Source organism: Hippoglossus hippoglossus, chromosome 16 (assembly GCF_009819705.1).
Source record: "Hippoglossus hippoglossus isolate fHipHip1 chromosome 16, fHipHip1.pri, whole genome shotgun sequence".
In the NCBI taxonomy this organism is placed as follows: domain Eukaryota; kingdom Metazoa; phylum Chordata; class Actinopteri; order Pleuronectiformes; family Pleuronectidae; genus Hippoglossus; species Hippoglossus hippoglossus.
Genome location: NC_047166.1, coordinates 9,753,135 through 9,774,981, shown reverse-complemented (window position 1 = coordinate 9,774,981; position 21,847 = coordinate 9,753,135). Strand labels below are relative to the sequence as shown.

The 21,847-nt window shown below is 43.2% G+C and overlaps 1 protein-coding gene across 4 annotated transcripts in view; it reads left to right on the top strand.

Moving 5' to 3' along the window:
• Positions 1-19,445, top strand: part of cacng8b (calcium channel, voltage-dependent, gamma subunit 8b) — a 20,057-nt gene extending 612 nt beyond the window's left edge. Inside the window, exons 1-6 of one of the 4 annotated variants that reach the window (XM_034611567.1) lie at positions 1-528; positions 9,649-9,948; positions 10,687-10,911; positions 15,050-15,133; positions 16,199-16,339; positions 16,796-19,445. The exon at positions 1-528 is cut by the window's left edge and continues 612 nt beyond it. In XM_034611567.1, the coding sequence (XP_034467458.1) occupies positions 10,689-10,911; positions 15,050-15,133; positions 16,199-16,339; positions 16,796-17,592 (1,245 nt within the window). In that variant the 5' untranslated portion in view covers positions 1-528; positions 9,649-9,948; positions 10,687-10,688 and the 3' untranslated portion in view covers positions 17,593-19,445. Of the gene's footprint in view, positions 529-5,120; positions 5,144-9,648; positions 9,949-10,686; positions 10,912-15,049; positions 15,134-16,198; positions 16,340-16,795 lie in introns of those variants that run through there. The other 3 variants (XM_034611569.1, XM_034611566.1, XM_034611565.1) reach the window with 3 other exon arrangements.
• Positions 19,446-21,847: the final 2,402 nt, after the last annotated feature.

Sequence of the window (21,847 nt, the reverse complement as noted above, 5' to 3'; positions counted from 1 at the left end):
TCATCGTTTTCCCACCTATCTCCGCTCGGGCCTATAATTAGCGACGGCAGCGTCTATTATGCAAATGGGAGCCTTATAATAATAGCTCGGACGGGTTTTCTTCTCTTTGCATCCGCACCGCAGCTGCATGGGGTTAAAAATATGCGTTCGCAGGATTGAGCCGTTAATTCTGTGCATGTGGAACCGCGTCTGAAATGTGTGATTTGTGTCCCAGTCCACTGAGTTTCCTCTGAACCGGCCGCTTCATGCTAGGCGTCCATTTTCCACCGTGCAGCCTCTGCAGGGTGATGTGTGGAGCTGACTCTGTTAATGAATGCACCGCAGTCCGCATCACTATACTTGAGCTTTGCACGCTCCCAGTAGCTGCGAGCTCGTAGCCTCTGTGTCTAATCACTGGTCTGCACAGCATCTGCTTCTCTGCAGCTCCTCACAGTGCAGGGCCAGCATCTCACACATCATGCAATCTGAGGGTCCTTCTCCATCCAGCCCACTGTCCTCCCCTCAACCTGTGCTCTGACAGACCCAGAGGTAAAGGCCACCGAACATCTGGCACCCCATCCATCATTCACTCTTCACCGCAGCTCACATCACATCATGGGGCTGAATGCAATGACTTGGATTGGAGATGCTACAGGAGTGTGCACTGCAGCACCCAGGAGTTACTCTGCACTCTGTTACTCTGAGTTAGACCTGTGTCCTCACCGGGGGCTGCAGACCGCGATAGGTGCTTCATTATCCGATGCTCTTATACCCTGTTGTAGTCATTTGCTCTTTTCGGTGACTATAGCACAAGCTTTTCCCCACTGAGCTGAGCTTTTGATTTAGCCGCTGCGTCTCTTTAGGTCTGGCCTTTCTTCAAAGCCAGCGTTAATAACAGCAGCCGCTCCTTTATGCTTTTAATGCAGATCCACTGTGCTCCCAGTTTTACTGTTGAACTGTTGAATATTTAGATTACCTCACTTCATGGGTGAAGTGCCTGTGTCAGAGAGTGGGCACTGGCCGCCAGCTTAATAGTAATCTTTTGCACATTGAAATATCACAAAATTCCGATAGTAACAATATACTAGTGGATGAGAGCAAACAATCAAATAATGATTTCATAATGTCATGCAAATTAGAAGACGCATCATCGGTCTGGTTAATATAAATAATTTAAACTGTAGTTTGCACATGAACTGCAGTATTAGGACTTTTCATAAGAGTTGGAACTAGATTGGCCCTCAAAATACCTCCACGTATCAACATATAAATGTTGTAAACGAGGCAACGATTTAACCACCGTTTAATCCAGAAAAATGCATCATATATTAGTAACAGAGTATTTGTAGTAGTAACGAGAATGACACTCCGCATACAGCACATTCCTTCACCAAGGACCAACTTAAATTCAGTGAAGCAGCACCAGATTTAATACACTTATAAACAGCAGTCCCACACACATGCCTGACTTTCTTCACCAAGAACCAATAATTATTCTCTGAGAAATCAACTAAAATGTTTAGAAACACCTCAAAATGTCAAAGAAAGTGAAAAAAAACTATTTTTTCTTGTCGCAAGTTTTGTGTGAATCCGTCCAGTAGTTATTGCGTAATCCTGCCAAATAACAGACGAACAAACCACCAAACAAATGGACAGGGGTGAAAACATAACCTCAGTGTTGGAGGTAAACAGATCCTGGTTGCTGAAAGGACATGCACAACTTAAATTACAGTGAGTGCTGTGATAAATCAAATGTTTTAGTGATGAGAAGTTGTAATCCTTGGAGCCACGGCGCGGCCCCTGACTGCTCACCTCTCTGTGAATCTTTCATTGAGGTGCGGTTGGCCCCGCCATCTGTCGGTGACGCCCACTCCGCCACTCCTCCTCCCACGTGCTAACCATCGTCTGTACTATGTGTGTGATGTGTGCGTGCATGTGTGTGTGGCTTTGATGATCATCTCTGTGGATTTTTGGATTACTTTCAAAACTCGTCCGGCTCTCAGATCTGCTGTTTACGCTGTAAGGTGACTCATTGCAGTCAATACTGGTGCGGAGCCCACACAGGCTCTGTAGCGGTGTTTTAGCGCTGGCCAAATAAAAATGGTCTAATTCAGAAGCGGTCCAGAACAATCGGAAAGAATCTCCCCGACTTCCGCTTGTTTTGCATCATTATGTCATCCTGTGTGTGGTTGGGGCGGTCAGGTCTTTTTTTCTCACTCTCTCTCTCTCTCTCTCTCTCTCTCTCTCTCTCTCTCTCTCTCTCTCTCTCTCTCTCTCTCTCTCTCTCTCTCTGAGGAGGTGTAGCAGTTCTGCAATGATCATCACATCTGTCATAGCTAGCTACTGCTCAGAGGATCAATGCCTTTGCAGCAGTTTTCTCGATGGTAGAAGATAGCACACGATAATCTCAGGGTCCCAGAACAGATCTAATCATCTAAAACACCTCTGTTCAATCACATCTGATGTCTTTCAGCGGAACAAATTGCTGCTAATCTATTGCACTTGGTGATAAGATCTGAACTGTACCTAAATGAGGACATATTTGCTGATTCAGTACCACATTGTTTATGATTCCACTGAGCATTTCGGTTGGATCTCTAATTGACTCCCGTCTCAATGGCTGTGACCCGTGCATCAATTAACCCCGAGCTCCGGTGTTTTTAAGTGCTTCACGCGGTGCTAGTGAAGCCTGTGAGAGCGGGGCTGTAAGAGTCTGTGACTGAACCAGATTGTGTCAGTGATGTATTGTGTGTCGACCCGTCTGTGTGCAGAGGCATGCAGCGGAAACATACAGCAGACAAAGCGTCTGACAGACAGCCTTGCTCACTGGACTGGAGATACACAACACACGACCTGTGATCAAACCATCGTCTCTATGTAGGTGTGTGTGTGTGTGTGTGTGTGTGTGTGTGTGTGAGTCTCAGTTGTTTCAATTCAAATACTGAAGCCAAAAGACGAAAAAATCGGACAAAAAACTTAATAGACATTTTGTACTATTTCTAGAATTCATGTAAAATACATCATGTGACTGAGATTCTTACGGTGTAGCGCTGCAATATTACTGCAGGTATGCTAAGGAATAAACAGATGTCTCTTAGTGAGGAGAAGATTCATTGATTGGCAAAAAAGTGGGTACAATTTGGAGCTGTAGCACTTTCTTTTCAAGTGGTAGCTGAGAGGATTGATAGTATCGTCACTCTATCCCCATTTGGCAGCTCCCCCCCCAGCAGGTATTTAAGGGTATTTCATCTGAATTAGAGTGGAAAAAGCCATAACTGTACAGGGGCTGTATTTGCATGTTTTGTGATTTTTTGCAGCGCATGTGTCGTCAAATTGATGAAGATGTTTTCTTGATTTCCACGTGTTTTTTCTATTTGCATGTGATTTCTTAATTTGCCGTGCGTTGAGCTCTCTCTGCCACCGTATAAATGCACTTCAATAGAAGCTGGGAGATAATTATAGTGTGTCATAAAATCACCAGTCCAATCTGACAAACGATCCTTAAAATGTTCGTCAACTTTGCCCCAAAGTAACGTTAAAAAAAGCCTTTTTCCAGAGATTATACTTCTACGATGCATGTGTAAGGATTTGCGACACCGAAGCATCTTTAACGCGACTTAGTCCAAACACCGTGACGTGACGTTATCACCTCATCTTGGTGACTTACTCAAGAGTCAAGTTAAACGCAACTTTGGTGCTGTGTCTGTAGCATTTCTACAGTATTGTTGGTGCCAAAAGTGCCCTTGATGTTGTAGGTACAGGAGATATGATTCTTCTGAGCCTATAAACACCCTAGAGTTACATCAAAATGTCATCAAGTGCAGTTGCAGCAACAGGGTCCGACGCAACTAAATATGAAGTTGGGAAATATTTTTCATTTGACGCATGTTATAGAAAAACCAAAAGCCAGTGTGCTTCAGTGTCACAAAACATTTCAAATGAAAGGAGGAAACACTCCAAACTTATCTATGCACCTCATCGGTTTAGAATTCAGGATGACTGGGTTTCAGTTCTTAAACTTATACGAACAGCATATTGTCAAAATGTAAAATATCCTGAAATGACCATTGCTTGCGATTTGCACAAGCGAGGATTTTGCTTTAGCAACGATTCACACACCCAATGTCCACAGAGGTTTACACTTTCTTAGACCCCCTTTTACACCTGGTATTAAAATGCATTGAAGCTCATTCTATATTGAGACCCTTTACCTGATTACATTTACACCTGGTATTAACATATGTCCCCAGTGTTTACATTGAAATCTGTTAGTGATCTGATTACTCTGTGCAGCTCACGTCGCCTCCTCCTCTCATTTGCACTGGTCCAAAATACGACGACAAAAAAGATAGAAGAAGAAGAATAGAAGTGGGTGGTAGCCGTATCCGTGACACTGTGTCATGGTGTTTGCTTGCTTTCCGATTGGTTACGATTCATCTCCATCCACAGGTGACATGTGAGTACTGAGAGGAGAACTGATGCCTGTAGCAAAAACTGCTATAGCTGCCTAACTATTGCTTCCTTACTGGTTAAGAACAGTTGCATGTGAATGCAGGACTTCTCCAACCACTGAGCTGTTATACGTGGATTTACAGTGCGTTTGTATTTACACGTGCATGCGTTCAGTATGATCCCCATGAGTCCCTGACCACCTCCAGAGGTGGTTCGGCTGATCTGATCACAATCTGTCCCCAAAGTGTCTTGGGTGCATTTAGACTTGTATCCTACTTTCATGTGATCAAGGACAATCCGTCTGCAATTCAATCTAATTTTAATGTCATGTGTTAATGAAACCACAGCTCATGTTTCCAGGGTGCTCACAACATTAGTAGGCTACCATCACTACTTTTAGACTTTTACATGGTAATGAAAATACTTGCAGCCCCTCGGTCTATACTAAGGCTACTGGCTTTTGTAGCTTTGAAATCTGCGATTCATTTTTCTTCTCGGTTTTGTTCATTTCTTTTTCATGCACATGCACATGGATTTAAGCATATGTTCATGGGCCCATGAGCGTCAGGTCATCCAGAGACACTTTATTTTTGGAGCCTCTTAGACCAAGGTGTTACTGTCACTGCCTCCTCGGGCTGCTCTGCTCAGATAGGCAGAGACTCGGTCACATGCGGTTTGAGCATCTTGGTGGACTCCTCACACAAGCTTAATGGTAATTCTGCTCTGCTTTGAAGTGCCGTTTAAAGACGACCTATTTCATGACTTTATTGTCGTCATTTTGACAGTTGTGGGGGTTTGAAGCCTTCATATGTTCCCGCATGCCAAGAGTTTGTTTGCATGTTGATCACTTTCTGTGCACCTGTGTGTGTGCTTGTGCATGTAAGTGTGTGTGTGTGTGTGTGTGTGTGTGTGTGTGTGTGTGTGTGTGTGTGTGTGTGTGTGTGCGAGTGTGTGTGTGTGTGTGTGTGTGTGTGTGTGTGTGTGTGTGTGTGTGTGTGTGCGAGTGTGCGAGTGAGTGTGTGTGTGTGTGTGTGTGTGTGCGTGCCAGCTGCAGGATCTCAGCCGTGAGCTCAGGTGTGCAGCTTGCTCTCATGATTAAGGAGAGGAATCATCTCGGTCACTGCTCTGAATATTTAGGCTCAGAATGTTTTCTTAATGTTCACTGCTGCCATCAAGACTGAGAATAGAACCCACAGCTTGTATTTTTAGAGCTGTCATCATAAGTAGGCCCGCGTGGGGCAATTTTGCTCTTTTGGTCAAGAATCAGTTTTAGCTTATGTCATTTATACTCACTACGGGATTTGTTTTATTTTTTATTTGACGTGCAACAGACAGTTTGGTGCGACTTTGTTGTTTATCCCCACATGTCCACACAGGACCACTGGCTTTTAAATGTGTGGAGGAAAAAAAATTATTACAGATGTCATCATTTATTCAACAAGCAGTTTGGTAGTTGATTTATGCAATGAATAGCTAATGCAGCAGCTGCTACAAAATTCTAAACTCTCATGTGATTTATGGCGGCATTATTGGAGCCAAAGCTCAATGGATGTGCTTTTTACAAGCAAGGTATTCTGTCATGCCGGGGATGAGTCACACTGGCAGATCTGATTACAAACTCAAGTTCTCTGACAGGCGAGGGCCTGGTTCTGTAATGGTTCTGCAGCAGCTAGCTCCCAAAGCTATGCTCTTAGGCCTTTGTTGCTGCAGTACATCCTGCTGCAGCTAATTGGCCTCTGGCTGGTCCAGAGTCCTCTGAGTGCTGCAAACATACTATAAAAGCAACACTGTGAGGGTAAGTTCGCTCTGGAAAAGCTCTGCATTACGGCAAAGGGAAACTATTACTTATCCCACTCTGTTCTAAATCTGAAATAACCCAAACGTTCTCAGCAATCCGGCCAAATCTACTGTTGTCAGGGACTATATGTAAAAAAGCAAGGCTCTGTTGATGAGGGAACACTCTGCAGATTCAGAACTCCACTCAGAACATTGTTGGGGTCATGATGGACAGTCAGGATTAGGGTCTGAGTCAGGGTTAAGGTCGGTTAATTAATGGGAGCACAACCAGAGATCGCGTCTTTTTTAATTAATTGTTGAAACCTGGTGCCTACATTACCCACAATGCAACCCAAGGCAACTGTTTTTGTCATAGATTTGGATGCTTGTAGCTTTGAGCTGTTGGTCTCATGTAGAGATGAGGAGTGGGAGACTCGCTTCTCTTTTTACACCACACCTCCTTTTGTTTCCATTTTCAAACGTGTGGTCTTCAGACACTCTCATCGCCCCCTGGAGGCACAAAAGGCCTCATACAAATTTTTTGAAATACGCCGACCTAAACAAGATCTGTTAAATGGTGTAAATCATAGACTGTTAATAAAGATGGACTTCGTTACTGCTCCTCAAAAGTGAAGCCAAAGCGTCTCATTCGCCAGCTGTTGGCTGGCCGCAGTATAGCTCATAAATCCCTCCTCCTCCATGCTAATGGATGGGACACGAGCCAAACTAAAAAGTCTAAGAAGACGTTAGATATATATTTTTACTCAAAGATGGTTTCTGTCATTGTAGGTAGTTCATATCACGCTTACGTATGAGCCAGTGTTTTTACTGTAGGTTTTAATCAGTCATTTAATGCTTTAAGAACAGGGTGAAACATCATGATTGACAGCTGAGACTGACTCGCGATTGGTCGAGCGTGTGTATGGAATATGCTACTGCTGCTCCATCTTGATCGCTGGTGACTCTGGCTTCAACTCTGCAAGATGGCAGTTTTCTTATGTGGGATATTTTAGCTTCATTTCTGGATGGTTGGAGGAAGTAGAGACATGTCGTCCATCTTTTTATACGGTCAATGGTGAAAATCTGTTTTATTTACTCGAACCCTTCTCTTATTTAACACTCTACATATTATTTTGTACCGATTTATCCCTGCACTCCCTCTATCCCTTTTTTAATGAACCATTAATTGTATTACATTTACAATTATAATGGCTGAAATTAAACAGGAATTTGTGAAATAAAAAACCCTCCCCCGAGCTCCCAGAATTCAGGCTACTCACCTTCAGCTAAAAGAGAAATTAAATTTTCCATTTGTGACCCCATCGCTCCCGCTAATAATTTTCATACAGTCCCTCTAACCAATTCAGTTACACTCTCACTCTGTCTTTTCTTTTTTTCTCTTGCCCTCTTGTTCTTTCACGCTCTCTTGCGCCCATTCCCCTCGTTCCCTCTTTCTTAATTATTGGTGGAAAATAGAAATTACAGATAATTAAATGACAATTATGATCTCCTACACAGGGGAGTCTTCGCTACGGGGAATAACTCAGTCTTAGTGGGTTATTCTTAAGGTCATTCATTAAATACTGGAGTCAAAGACCACACACACACACACACACACACACTAGATACTGTATTTTTAGGCTTTGGAGATAGTGTAATCCCTCCTGGACATGTATTTTCCTCAGGGAGAGGCAGTATGTTGATAGGGTTGGAAGGTCACACACACAAACACAGACACAGACTCACACACACACACACACACACTCTTCCACAATCACATTCACTTGTTTGCTTGCACATATGAACCCACAATGTATAAATAAGCTGCACTGTGGCGGTGTCGTTTGACAGTTTACATAATAAGGAGGCTGAACGCAGAGATACGAGGCTAACTGTCTAACTGAGGGGAGCTGAGGGGAACATTACTGGGATTCAATAAGATTGGACTAGACCCATCCACAGATGCAATGGAGGGGAAACGTGCACACCAACACACATGTGCACGTGCATGAAACGCACACAACACACCGTCATCTCTCCCCCTGTCTCTGAGGCAGCTCTGTTTCGGGTCTCACAATGCAAACAGGATGTAACCTATTTTGATCACGGTGCCATATTGCATCATGAAATATTAACAGACGTGACTGCGCTGCATTATGTCTGCTAAATAATGTTTTGGGGAATAATGGGGCGCTTCTTCATCTGCACATTTCGTTTTAATCCATCATGAAAAAGACAGCGAGACCCTGCCTGTGTATGTTTGTGAGTTCATGAAGTGTGTGTGTGTGTGTGTTTGTGTTTGTGTGTCTGGGAGCATCTGTGTCGCATTGGTCACACACAAATCTATTGATAGAGCATTAGCCCACTAGTGTGTCCGTCTGTCTTGGGTTTCAGAGTCAACGCTATCGTGCCATCATGACATGAAATGTTCCCCCTCATTTCTGCCTCTTTCTCTCCCATCTCTGTTCTCTGTCCTCTCTCCGCTTTGCTCTTTCTCCCTCTATCTCTTGCCTGCCCCCCCCTCCCCTCGCTCTATGCTGATCCAGACTTTGGAATTCAATGTTGCTATGGTAACAATGTCGGGTTGGTCCTCTCTGCCTCCCCCTCTTGCTCCTCTTATTCAGATAGATGCAGTACAACTTGCTCTGTCTTTAGCCTGTAATACTGTCACTGCTCTAATTACTCTGTCGTATTAACACCGTCTGCTTCTATTCCATCAATCAATGTTAGTTAATTGATTGACAGAAAATTAATCAGTGGCCGCTTTCACAACGTCATTCCATTCATTCTCAAGCAGCGAGATTTTAAGTCTACAGTGATATGCTATGGCAGCTCTGCATAGGCACAGTGGTGCATTGGGCTAAATGCAAATGTCAGCATGCTAACATGCTAACAACTAGCTCTCGGCAGAGCTCATACCTCCGCCAGGGCCCAGCAGTCTCCTTATGCAACCACATTTAAATTCACTACATCCAGTATTTTATCTGAATCTGCACCAAATTTCACACACTCATAAATATCAGTCCCCTAAACATTTTTTTTTGTTATTCTCTGAGAAATCAATAAAAAATTTGGAAAAATAATCTCACAATGTAAAAGAAAGTGAAAAAAAAAACTTGGATCCAGATACACACAAAGAGCAGTTTTTTTTAAACCAGACGAAAACATAACCTCCATCATCCATGATTTTTTTTCAAGTATTTGGTGTTAAAACAAGTATTATAAATAAATATTATGATGAACTTTTGATGGCGCTTTATAGAGCAAATCTCAGGAGATCAGCAAAGTGCTTCGAATTCATCCCGAGGGGAACGTGAATGGACGTACTGAACTGTATGGTAATCCATACGATTCACGATAGTTGTTGAAAAACTGAAAAACTCAGATATGTGACCTATCATAAATTAAACACTGTCCTTTGCTTTCCTTCCTGTGCTGCAGCTGTAGAGCGGAGACCATGGGTTCTGAGTTCCAAGCCTCTTGCTAACAGCGGACGGACAGCGAGCGGGGACGAGCCACAGCCTCCGAACGGCACCACCTTTGCAGCGAGAAAGACTCAGAGAGGGGGAGAGAAAAACCAGAAAGAGGCAAAAAAGAGAGAGGAGGAGTGCAAAAAGGAGAGAGGGGAGCGGGTGAGAACAGTCGATGGATGCTGTCCGGATTGAGGGGACAGCACGTTCTTCACTGACGAGGAAAAGAAAGATTTCAAAATTGAGTCGAAGGATAGAAACTCGCCGTCAGGTAAGTTCTCACTTTGTCACACTTTGGACTTTCACATTTAGTTTGACCATGTTAGAAACTCTCCCAGTATCAGCTTTATCAGCAGGAAAAGGAGAATTGCTGATGTTAAAAGTAGTAAAAAAAATCTGTAGTAGTAACCGTAGACCACTGAGGTAGATTCACAGCAACTCAGACACTATGATACTGTAACTGCATGTATGTACTTTCCACTCTGATAAAGACTTATCAGGTGATCTTATGTTGGAGCTGCTGTGTGCGTGCGTGTATACGAATGTGTGTGTTTGTGTATTCATCTCCAGCCCTGCTGACTCTGAGGGGGGAGAACGGTGTCAGGGTCATGAATATGGAGTAGCCTGAGATTGGGAGGGTGTGATCTGTTGTGTTTCACATCAATTCTGTCTTGTTAAGCGGAGTCAGCAGAGTCATCCAACTCTCCTCCAAGGACACATCATGGACCCACTTATGCACCTCCCACGTCCGCCTCCTCCTGCCTCTCGTCTTCTCTCACCGCTCCCCTCTCTCCCTCCCACCGGTGCCCCTCGCCTCTCCCTGCCCCCTCGTCATCTCACCTGCTGTTTAAAAAAAACTGCACTCTGTATATGATTGCGAACTCACTCCATGCTCGGTTATCTCATCCTTTCTCCTCCTCCTAATCCAAAATAAACATTTGCTTATGTTCTCTCTGTCTCCTCTGCGCCCCCGATGTCCAACCTTCTCCTCCTTCTTTCCTCTCTGAAGGCATGGTGTGTGAGAAGGGGATCCAGATCCTTCTCACCACCGTGGGGGCATTCGCTGCCTTCGGCCTGATGACGGTGGCAATAGGGACGGACTACTGGCTGTACTCCCGTGCCCTCATCTGCAACAGCACAGCCAACGTCTCCCAGGATGACCCCCACAACAAGGACAAGAAGGACCCCGGGGCGCTCACCCACTCTGGACTGTGGAGGATATGCTGCCTGGAAGGTAGAGAGGAAGCTCTGGGAGACATTTTGGGGTTGTTGTTGGGATTTGGACTGATGAGGATGAGCGGTGGAAAAAGTTTGCTGACATTGAGGATGCTAATTTCAGTTTGGTGGGTGCAGTGAATGTGAGTTTAAGGTAATTTAGCCCTGGTAACGTTTTTGGTTAATCTAGAGGCAAAATTAGTCAGACTAGATATTCTCACCTTCAGGCAAGTAGGGATTAAAGTCAAGCAAGAGAAAAAAAGAAGAGTGAACTGGTTATGTTTTGTAATCTAAACCATTCAGTGTTATTTCATGTAAGATAGAAGCAGGGCACTTTTACATCGAGGCAATGGAGCGTTTCCATCACACATAGCAACATTGTTTTAGTCCAGATTTCTCTTAAATCCCACATTCCCCACATCCCACATCTGGCCCACGTGGAATGATGGCACTTGGGCGGTCCACTTCTGTTTGCCAGATCCGGGCCACAAGTAAGTCATAGCAATACATGTCAACCAAAGGTGCCGAAGCTGGCCCGGATTTGTGCTATTTGGGCCACATTCATTACATCAAAGGCCTCAGATTACACCTTTCAAACTGCACCACATGGCTGCCAATAGTGACCCACGTTTGATTTGGGCTTTGCTGTTTTACAAGTGGGCAACTTAAGGCCCGCAATTATTTTATCCAGGCCACAAATATCAGTTTATTAGAGCCATTGAACACAAAGATGAAAAGTCAACCTCAACTCCAAAGATGCACATAACTGAGAAACATCCCATCATTGGACAAAATGTTGTTACTTGCCAACATCAATGGGGAAACTGATTTCTTCAAATTTAATTTATTCACATTTGGATTATATTTTGGAATAACTTGGGAACTATGGCGTAGTGTTTTCCTCACACACTCCGTACTGACGTGTATTGGATTAGCTTCTTCTCCAAAGCAACAATGACAGAGCTTCATGAATATTGTAGTGTTCAGAGCGTCCACCATCACAGAATGACACGCAAAACCTCTTTGTCTCCAGAAAGAACGATTAAATAATAAAAACTGGCATCCAGAGCATAAGGCTCTACGTCAAGTAAAGTAAAGGATATTAGGACATTTCTAAAATGGGAATTCAAAGTGGTTAAGAACATTTCCAAAACCACTTCACTGCTCCTTGGAGAGTATTGGCTTTGATTCTCCAAGGATTGAGCTGTGAGGTTCAGGATTTGTTGGACTGGAGGTGATGCTCAGAGTGAGGATCAACAGCTGGATGTACAGACATGTACTTATTAAACTATCCACACATCATGTAAACATAGAGGTGTTATATGTCAGTCACAAAGTCTATATCCAGAATTCTTTATATCTCTGTGTTCTAGATATTGCAAGATAGGATGTTTTTCAATATTTTCACAGTTTATAAAGGAATAATTCATTTAACTTGCTTTAAAAACAAATCAGGTACATTTAGGGACCCCGATGTCTATGAGTGTGTCCAGGTGCAACTTGCTCAAATGTAAGGGGACTGTTGGTGGAGGCTTGCGCTCTACTAAATTCTATTCTAGTAGATTATTTGATCCCTAAATCGACATTGCACCAGTGATGAATCCAACTGAACTGAAGTCATTGCTTGTCTCTCAATGTCAATGTCAAAGCTTCTCACTCAACTTTGATTAGAAAACTGCAGCTGATCTAACATCAATATTAGCATCAACATACACACAATCCTGTTGGTATTTTTTTAACCGTGCCATCGTGAGCATAGACATTTTTTAAATCGCGGTATAATTACATGATACTGGAGCATAACGCTGAAATCAAAACAGTCCATTAATCTTTGTCTTTGCGTCTTGTCGCAAAAGACCAACATTCACGCCGACACCGTCAACTTCCTCGCTCCAACTGGCGGGAGATACAGAAACTGGCAGCAGCCACCTCTCAATCTTCAGCTTGTCAGTGCAACACAAGCTGCTAATTCATTATACATTGCAGTGACTGGCTGACACTCAACAGTAAAGGCTGGGCTGGAGTGAAGCGGCTACAGCCAAAGGGGTGGTGGTGGTGGTGGTGGTGGTGGTGGTGAGTGATCTGTGTCTTCGCTCACAGAGACACTGAGGTAACGGCTCTTCTGTCTCCAGGAAAACCTCTCGGCTCCCCTCATGCAGCGTCCCCGGCCCATCCTGCGCTTGGTTATTGTACAGAACTAATTTGTCCTCATCTCTAAGCTTCCTGATAGCAAAGCAGCCAATTAGAGATAAGCTCGAGCCCTTGCAGCTCTTCTGCAGTGCACCCCCACTCACTCCCTCCATCGCCTCACTCCCTCGGTGTCTCCACTCGCTCTTCCTCTCTCACTCCCCCAAAAATTACATTTCATCTTTCACTGGTTCCTCCTCCTTCTCTCCCTCGTTGGAGCTTTTTTCTTTCAGTCTTTTCTTCCACATTGTGGTGCAGTAAAGCTGACAGTGTCTTGGCATGGCTTAGAGGTCAAGTATCCTTGATGTCTGTGGAGTGTTCAGCCAAGATAGATGCTCAGTAGTCGTGCAGTGATGCAGTGAGGTGTAGCTCGAGTGGAAATGCAGGACATGTTAGCTCTGAAAGATTTATGCCCGCGGGTGGGTGGCACAGTATGCTGTGGATAGAGATGTGTCCTCTCCTCCTCTCCTGCGCTCCTCTGCAGGTTTACTGAAGGTGGGGTCGCACTGACTTACCTGACAATGATCGTTTGATTTCGTTTGGAGGATAGTTGCTCATAGAGCGCAGGCATTTGTAAGTTTGTGAGCTTCTATTCAAATCAAGGAATCAGTGAAGAAGGAAATGCAACTTATTATATTTATCCACCGCACTTAAGCACAATTTTGAGGTACTCAAAAACTCGCGTTTTTCCATTTTATGCGATTCCACTACATTTCAGAGGGAATTATTTGACTTAATACTCAACTGTACTTATCTGACAGCCGGGGTTGCTCATTACTCTTCAGATTAATATTTTTCATATTAAGTATTTACAGATTAATATAGATTTAATATGTTAGACTATGATGGCTTCTTTTCTCTCTTAGCATTCGGTTGGGGCTTCGATCAAAAACGGAATCATTTTATATAATTGCTGTGTAATTCTGCGAGATTTACAGAGGTCAATCTGGCCAATAATATAAAAGAAAGGAATAGTAGGAAGTATTTTGAAAAATAATATAAAATTGATAGATAAAATTCTTCTGTACTACTTTCACAATTCTCTCTCTCAAGAACTTGAGATTTATCTTTTGACAATCAGACGAGACTGGACTGAACTACCTGACATTACATCTTATTTAAAATCTGACAACAGTATATTTAGCAAATGATACATTTTATTTTATTGGATTTTGAGAGCATGACTTATACTTGGTATAGGTACTTTTTATAAAACAAAGCTCTGAATTTCCCTCGTCCACCACTGAGATCCTTCAATCATCGTGTACTTTTAGAAACTCGAGGAAATCTGCTGAAAGTGCAAATTTGCTCCAATGTTTTTAAGGGTTCAAAATGTCCCTTGAGCTTGAGAACAAATGTTTCACCTGTTTCACAGTCTGAAGTCTGTTGATCTGCATGTTGGTCTTAGGACTGTAACACTGATGTCGCATCCCTCTTTACCTCCATCTGTTTCTTTGCAGACCAACCCGTGGAAATGTTAGAGCTGTGAGAAAGACACCAGCTCGTCCCACGTCTTTCCATTTCTTCCCTCCATCTGTGTCTCTTCATTCCATCACTTCATCTCTCTTACAATCCATCCATCAGCAACAGTGGTGTGCTGTCATCATCGTGCGTGCATCCCTCCGTTCGTCTGTCTGTCTACATGCAAGACCCAGGCGGGTAGTTACCTGTCTGCCATTGTGTCTGCATATTTGTATGTATTTACACGTGTGTACGTACTGTGTGCATGTGATGTTACTAACTTACATTTCCTATAAGAACCATTATTAACCTTGTATGTTGTAGTTTATTCGCCAGGCTCATGTGCTTGGATTAAAAAAAGGATTTTCTAGCACAGACATGATTGTGTTCAGGTGTCAATCACTTTGTCTCAGGAGTATATTTGTTGCTTTCTTTTCTCAATGCTCTCAGATATGAGGTCTTGTTTTTTGTTGTGTCTGGTCACTGCTGTTTCTCCTCTTAAATCTCAGGAGTGAAGAGAGGAGTTTGTTCTCAGATCAACCATTTCCCGGAGGATGCAGACTTTGACCATGACGGGGCAGAGTACGTCCTACGTAAGTCAATTCCCACTTTACAAGACATGGATGACGAGGGAGAGGGAAGGAGAAGACAAATAAAGAGAAAACATACCCAGACCTGCTCTCCACATCCTGTAATCTGTTGTTTGTATCGTTCTTTCCTCTGACGATAACGTCAGCAAGAAAATAAGCATAAAGACATGGGCGATGGGGCGCCCTAGTTCGTGCCCATGGCCCTGCAGTGGTATTTTTGCACTCTATGATATGCTACATGTGTGCACGTGCAAAAAGCTTGTGTTCTGTTTACAATGTTGCAGAGACATTTTGCTGGCATTTAGGTGGCATTTTCTCTCCCGTGGCCTAGTTGTCCTAGATGAGAGAGGAGTGTTGACGCGTATGTGTGTGTGTGGTTGTGTGTGTTTGTGTGTGTGTGTGTGTGTGTGTGTGTGTGTGTGTGTGCATGGTAGGCAGAAGGTCACATGGGAAGGGTTTGATTCAGTCATGTGCCTGGAAATGAGTAATTAATTTCCTCACTAAGTATTGTGTGTATATTCTTAATGAAGCAGCTTCAACCATTTTAATTTTCTGTGTTGTGGATATTATGCAACCTCCTTGCATTAACCAGGAGTCATCAGTTAAAGATAGGGTTGGACATTTTCTTTATCTTAAAGCCATCATAACATAGTCATCTGAAAAAAATAAAATAACCAGTGTCTGTGTCCCTCTGGACTTTAATGACCAATTATATCATTCAGACCAAATTCAATGATTGGCTGGAAAAGTCGGCTTCCAAACATTCATGTGTTTTTGGGGCGTAGCTTTGGCGAGAGGGCTGATGGGAGGGGATGGGAGGGGATGGGATGTATTGGTCGCATATTTCTAAAGGGTAATCTGCTCTTGTTCGCTTTCCCAGAATTATCAACCTCAGTTTTAATAGTTACAGTTACTGTACTTCTACACTGTCAAAGGAACAACAGACAACCAACTGGCGAATCTTCACAGTGCACTCAGACAAACTATTATTTCAGTAAATCATTTAGTTCAGTAAAAAGTAATTCCAACCTCAATGTGCCTCACGTAATATTTCTTTCCTGTGCTCAGGGGTAGTCAGGGCTTCCAACATCTTCCCGATCCTCAGTGCCATCCTGCTGCTGATGGGAGGCATGTGCATCGCTGCTAGTCGCTTGTATAAGAGCAAAAGAAACATCATCCTGGGGGCTGGGATCCTTTTTGTGGCTGCAGGTACGTGTGTTTCCATGTGCCTGTATGTGCAGGTCTGTCTGTGTGTACTGTATGTATGAGGGGTGCTCTTGAACATATCTGTCTTTTAACAGGTTTAGTAGATTTATGCTTTGTTTATCACAGTCAAGGGGGAAATTCTTTGTCTCCTCTTAACGATTTAAAAAAAATATTTTTAGCTTGTTATGCATATAGAAGGAAAATTTAGCTGATTTTCCCTTGGAAATTTGAAAAAAATGTTGAGTAATATTTCATAGGAGCAAGTTATTAGAGCCATAATGAAAAAGTTGCCAACTTTCCCTTAAATTTTCTCAAAATTTCAACAGTAAAACCTTCTGAAACTTGACCTGCAGACAGTGAGGGTCACCCTTAATGTTGAGACTATTTCTGTCAGTGCATTAGAGGTTTTTGTGTTTACCTCCGAGTGTATTCAGCTCTTTTGTTTCTGTGCTCTCTCAGGACTGAGTAACATCATCGGCGTGATCGTGTACATCTCGGCTGCGTTGGGCGACATCTCTCCGAAGAAGGATGAGGATAAGAAGTGGCAGTACTCATACGGTTGGTCCTTTTACTTCGGAGGCCTGTCCTTCATCATGGCCGAGATGGTCGGGGTGCTGGCCGTCAACATCTACATCGAGAAGAACAAGGAGCTGCGCTGCCGCTCACGCACCGACATTTTCAAGAGCACGACGCACGCCATGCTCCGCCTGCCCAGCTACCGCTTTCGCCGCCGATCCCGCTCCTCGTCCCGCTCCACTGACCCCTCCCGGTCCCGAGACCCCTCACCTGTAGGGGGAGGTGGGGGCAAGAACTTTGGCCTGCCCCCGTCCGCGTTGCTTTCCCAGGGGCCCATCTCAGTTTCCACTTTACCCAACCCCCACTCACGCTCCCACACGGCCCTGGCTGGAGGTGACATCTCCCTCTACACGTTGTCCCGCGACCCCAAACTGGGGGGCTTGCCACCCATGTACGGAACGGTGGACAGGGCCACGCTCTACCAGCTCCACAACTGCTTCCCAAAGGATGGGGGTGGAGGGGGAGTGATGATGAGCGGCACACTCCCCTCGCTTAAGTCCCACAACCCTTCAAATTCTTCCAACTCAAATGCGCAGATGCCCAACTCTGTGGGCTCCGGCCCTCCGCCCTTCACCTCGTCCACAGTCGACAGGGAGCGAGGGATGGGGACTCTGGACAGGCTCAAGGGGGACAGGGAGAGCAACTCTAACACCCTCAATAGGAAGACAACGCCTGTGTAGAGCGAGGCTATGAGAGGGGGAGGCGAGGAGGAAGGGAGAGAGGGAGGAAGGGTGGTAGAGTAAGAGGACGGATAGAGGGGAGCACTGCGGCTCAACAGGAAATAAATAGGAACGAGAGGCAGCCAGAGAAATGAAAGGGTCTATCCCTCCCTCCATGTTCACTGTTATTTAGTCTACTCAATCTCACTGAGAACAAAACGAAGAGGAGTAATAACAGAGTGATAATAATAACAACAACAATGGACTTTCACAATAAAACTATTTTGATATTTTAATGTGCTAGAAATGATTTATTTTGTTAATGATCAAACGCAATTAACCTTGGGCTCTTATGGAAAAAAAAAATGTTTCACATATTTTGTTGTGCAATATTCCTGCTAATTTAACCAGATCAGCACTAATGTACAATTGTTGTTGTGATTATTCTTAGCGTTATTACAAACTAGCTGTATTTGCAAACACTATTGATTGGAATGAAATTTTAATTTTGACGTTCGTTTGGTTTGTTTCTTTTTCACTTTACTTTTGGATCTTGACAACCTTTACTGTGAATTTCTTCCATGCGCAGCCGCATTGAGCTGCGTGTAGCTGTGTCAAAAGTGTCAAGCATGAGTGTGCACAACATGTGGGAGAATGTGAGCCTGTATTATTCTTTTTAAACCCCCCTCCCCCCCATATTATATGATTTTCATTTATAACATGAAGTCAGATGTGAATACTGTAAATTGTCTTCCAATATTGATACCGAAAGAAATGCAACAATAACGTGAGTGGCTGAGACGACTGACCAACTTCATTGTTATTACGAGTCTGGGTTTTCTGCAGGCCTCTGTTCGTCTTATTTCCATTCTAATCAGTGTTAAACAGTAGTACTTGTAGCTCTAGTCGTGTTGAAGATGTTTGTTCTTGGGCATTAACAGAAACCTCCGACCTCCGGAGGAAGCAGAAAATAAAAAGAGACACAGAATAATAACATTTGTACAGAATCAGGTAAAAGGTCGCTGCCTGAGCAGAACAATGAGGAAAAAAAAATCAATCAAATCATGTTTTGTTTTTTTCATGACGAGTCCCAAAGTGACACATGCAACTCATCATTTTCAGTGGCAAAAAAATAGAAATATGTATATGTGGGGTTGAGAGGGTTTAACAAAAAAAAAAAACACTAGAGAAAAACTTTTGCGAAGAAACATGTACATTGTAATTTATGCATACATATATTTGTAAAGTCTACAGATACGTTTTTCGGGACCACTGTTTAAACTGGTTATGCATTCTGGGCAGGGCGGGTTTGGATGAAGTGCTTCGTTCCCGGTGCCCTCCCTGGACTCTGGTTGGGTGGTTTCACTCGCTGTCGACCCCTCCCTCTGCCCACGTCTGTCCACATCCTCAGTGTTTCCCCCTACTTTGTCTCATCACCCCTAACCTTCTCACTGTGCTTCCCCCCTGTGACTCTGGAGTCTGACCTGTTCTGTTTATGTTGATGAGAATGTAAACACATGTAACCCCCCCCCCCCCCCCCCCCATCCCTTACTCTCTCTCCTCTGAACTGTCCCGAGTGAGTGCAGATCCGGGTTGAAACCATGGACACACCTGCTTCATGATGTAACGAAGAAACGAAACAACAACCAGACGCTTCCAGATTCTACGACTTTTCATTTTCTTTGATTTCATTTGAGAAAAAAATGAAAAAATGTGATAAAACTGCGCACAGATAGCATTTATGTGGGCAATATGAATAGTATGTAGTTGAGAATAGATATATCCTAGACAAATGATTATGGTTTATCTAAATGTGTGATAAACTTAAAACACTGTATTGCACGAAGTTTATAAAAAAAACAATAACAGACATATTCACAGACTGCTGTCTTTTGTTTCTTTATTTTACTGAGAAGGAAGCTGGCGTCTCTTATGAAGAACAGATTGAGAATATACCTGTGTTTGGAGAATCCCTCAATATTATCTGAAGGCAACATCTGTGGAGAAAGTAGATGCTTGAGTAAAAGTAGCAGGAACACGCTCAAAAAGCTAGTTGACACATTCCGCTACTGAAGGGAAATCTCACTTTTTACACAACAGTTCTTGGACAACTAGTTTTAAAGGTCAGGAGTGTTAACTCGAGTGTGAACTCCAAGTGTAAAGTTGAAGGCTCCATATTGAGAATAGACTTTTTCAATGAAATGGAAGCAGTGGCTCTAATGAGAAATGTATTTTCATATATTGAACTTTGTAAAAACAACATCAGACACAAATAATTAGTCAAACAAGTTGTTGAACTTGTTGAACTGTTTGTATATATTTAAAAATTCGATAGGAGATTTAAAGTACACAATTACCAGGAATGCATTTTCGAAGAATCAAAAGTAAAAGTACTCAGTACGAAGCATAGCTCCCATCAGTGTTATATTTATTATTATGTACCATGTCTTTATATTTGTTTATTGAATCATTAAATGTAAGCACAATATTTGTAGATTAGTCTCATCAACTCCAATCACTTTATATACTGTTTGGTAATTTAATACAGAAAATTGCATCATATGTTGTTAACAGATTTCAAACAAACTTTGAACATTCAGTCTTAATCTGTAAAGAAACTAGAATAACACTATAGAGCACAGACCTCTGCAAAGGCCCTGTAGTCTCCTCAATTCAATCAAACTGCACCAGTTCCACAGGCTCATAGATATTAGTTCCCTTAATGTGCCTGATCATCAAGATGCATGAATTATTCCCTTTGGTGATAATGTTGAAAAACGTTTTATCTCACAATGTTAAAGAAAGTGAAAAAGTATTCCTGGATCCACACCAAGATTCAATGGGTTCTTTACTGAACCATACTGCAGCAAGTTTAGCTGAAAGCCATCTGGTATTTGACATGACCTCCTTGGCAGAGGTCAAAATGTATTGCATCGTATAAACTGATTATGCTTTGTATATAAAACATAAACTATAAAGTAACTACTTTAGCCTATAAAGCAGTCATATACGTGCAGTGTAATATTTCCTTGAGAATCTTAAAAGTATGTTTAAGTGCAGTACCTGAGTAAATGTACTTTCCATTATACACACACACACACACACTCACCATTAGGGAACAAATATTGCTTTATAGTCACTCAAGCTCAAGGTCTCTTTGCTAATCTTTGATCCTAAAAGGCTTCAACCTTCTCTGTCAGACCTGAGGCTCATAATATTTGCAAATATATGGATAGAGCCAGATGGGCGGTGTTTGTCAAATAGGATAATGAGAAAAGCAACTAAAAATTAATTCAGGGTTTACTCTGACCACTGCACTTCCTGAGCACATTCAGTTTTTTTAGTTTTTTCTTCTGATGGGCCCATCTGGTACCTCGTGCATGATTTTGAATTAACAACGCTGTCAAAGTCTGCTGGGGTCCCTCCGGCCCACTGGGCAGGTTTTACTTGACCTCGGAGGGATCATCACTGGCAGGACGGAGGAATGTGGGAATACTTCCAGAGTGGATCGAGCTGGAAGGGACCCCTCAGAGGCGAGAAGTGATACAGATGCATATGGGCAGCGTGAAGTCAGTGTCACATCCTTCACAAGGGGCCTGAGATTCCTCACAGCGCTCGTGGACCTTAAGGATTAGTTGTCTGGAGCACCCCCCCTGCTATTATCATAACTCCTGCACTCTGGATGCAGCCGCAGATGCAGTGATGAGAGATTTAAGGAGGAGGCTGCCGGAGCAAGCTCATGTCATCCGCTGCACCAACACCATTCCTTATCACAGTTTGGGATAATACATGGTCTTACATACATCTTAAAATATACTGCCATTAATACTTTTGGCAACATAGCGGTGATAACAGCTGCGGTTTCCCTGTTCTCTGAGCGTCCACTTTCCAATCTACAGGTCTCATCGAGAATTCCAGGAAGCTCATTTCCATTTACAAACCAGGACCCGTGCACCACTTGTCACACTGTCTCAGTAGAACTATTAACATCTATATATACGACCAGTATAGTGTGTCATGTGGATTCAGTTTCTGCCCACTGGTAGTTGAGTGAGTGTGTGTGTGTGTGTGTGTGTGTGTGTGTGTGTGTGTGTGTGTGTGTGTGTGTGTGTGTGTGTGTGTGTGTGTACGAAGGTTAGCATGTGAGTGAATTTGACTGTCTTGATGCCACTCGTCTCCCCGGTGGGCCGGGTGTGAGAATAGTTATTAGATATTGGGACACCTCTGATTTGATCAGTTGTCTTTGTGTGTGTATGGAGGCCGACAGGCAGGGGGA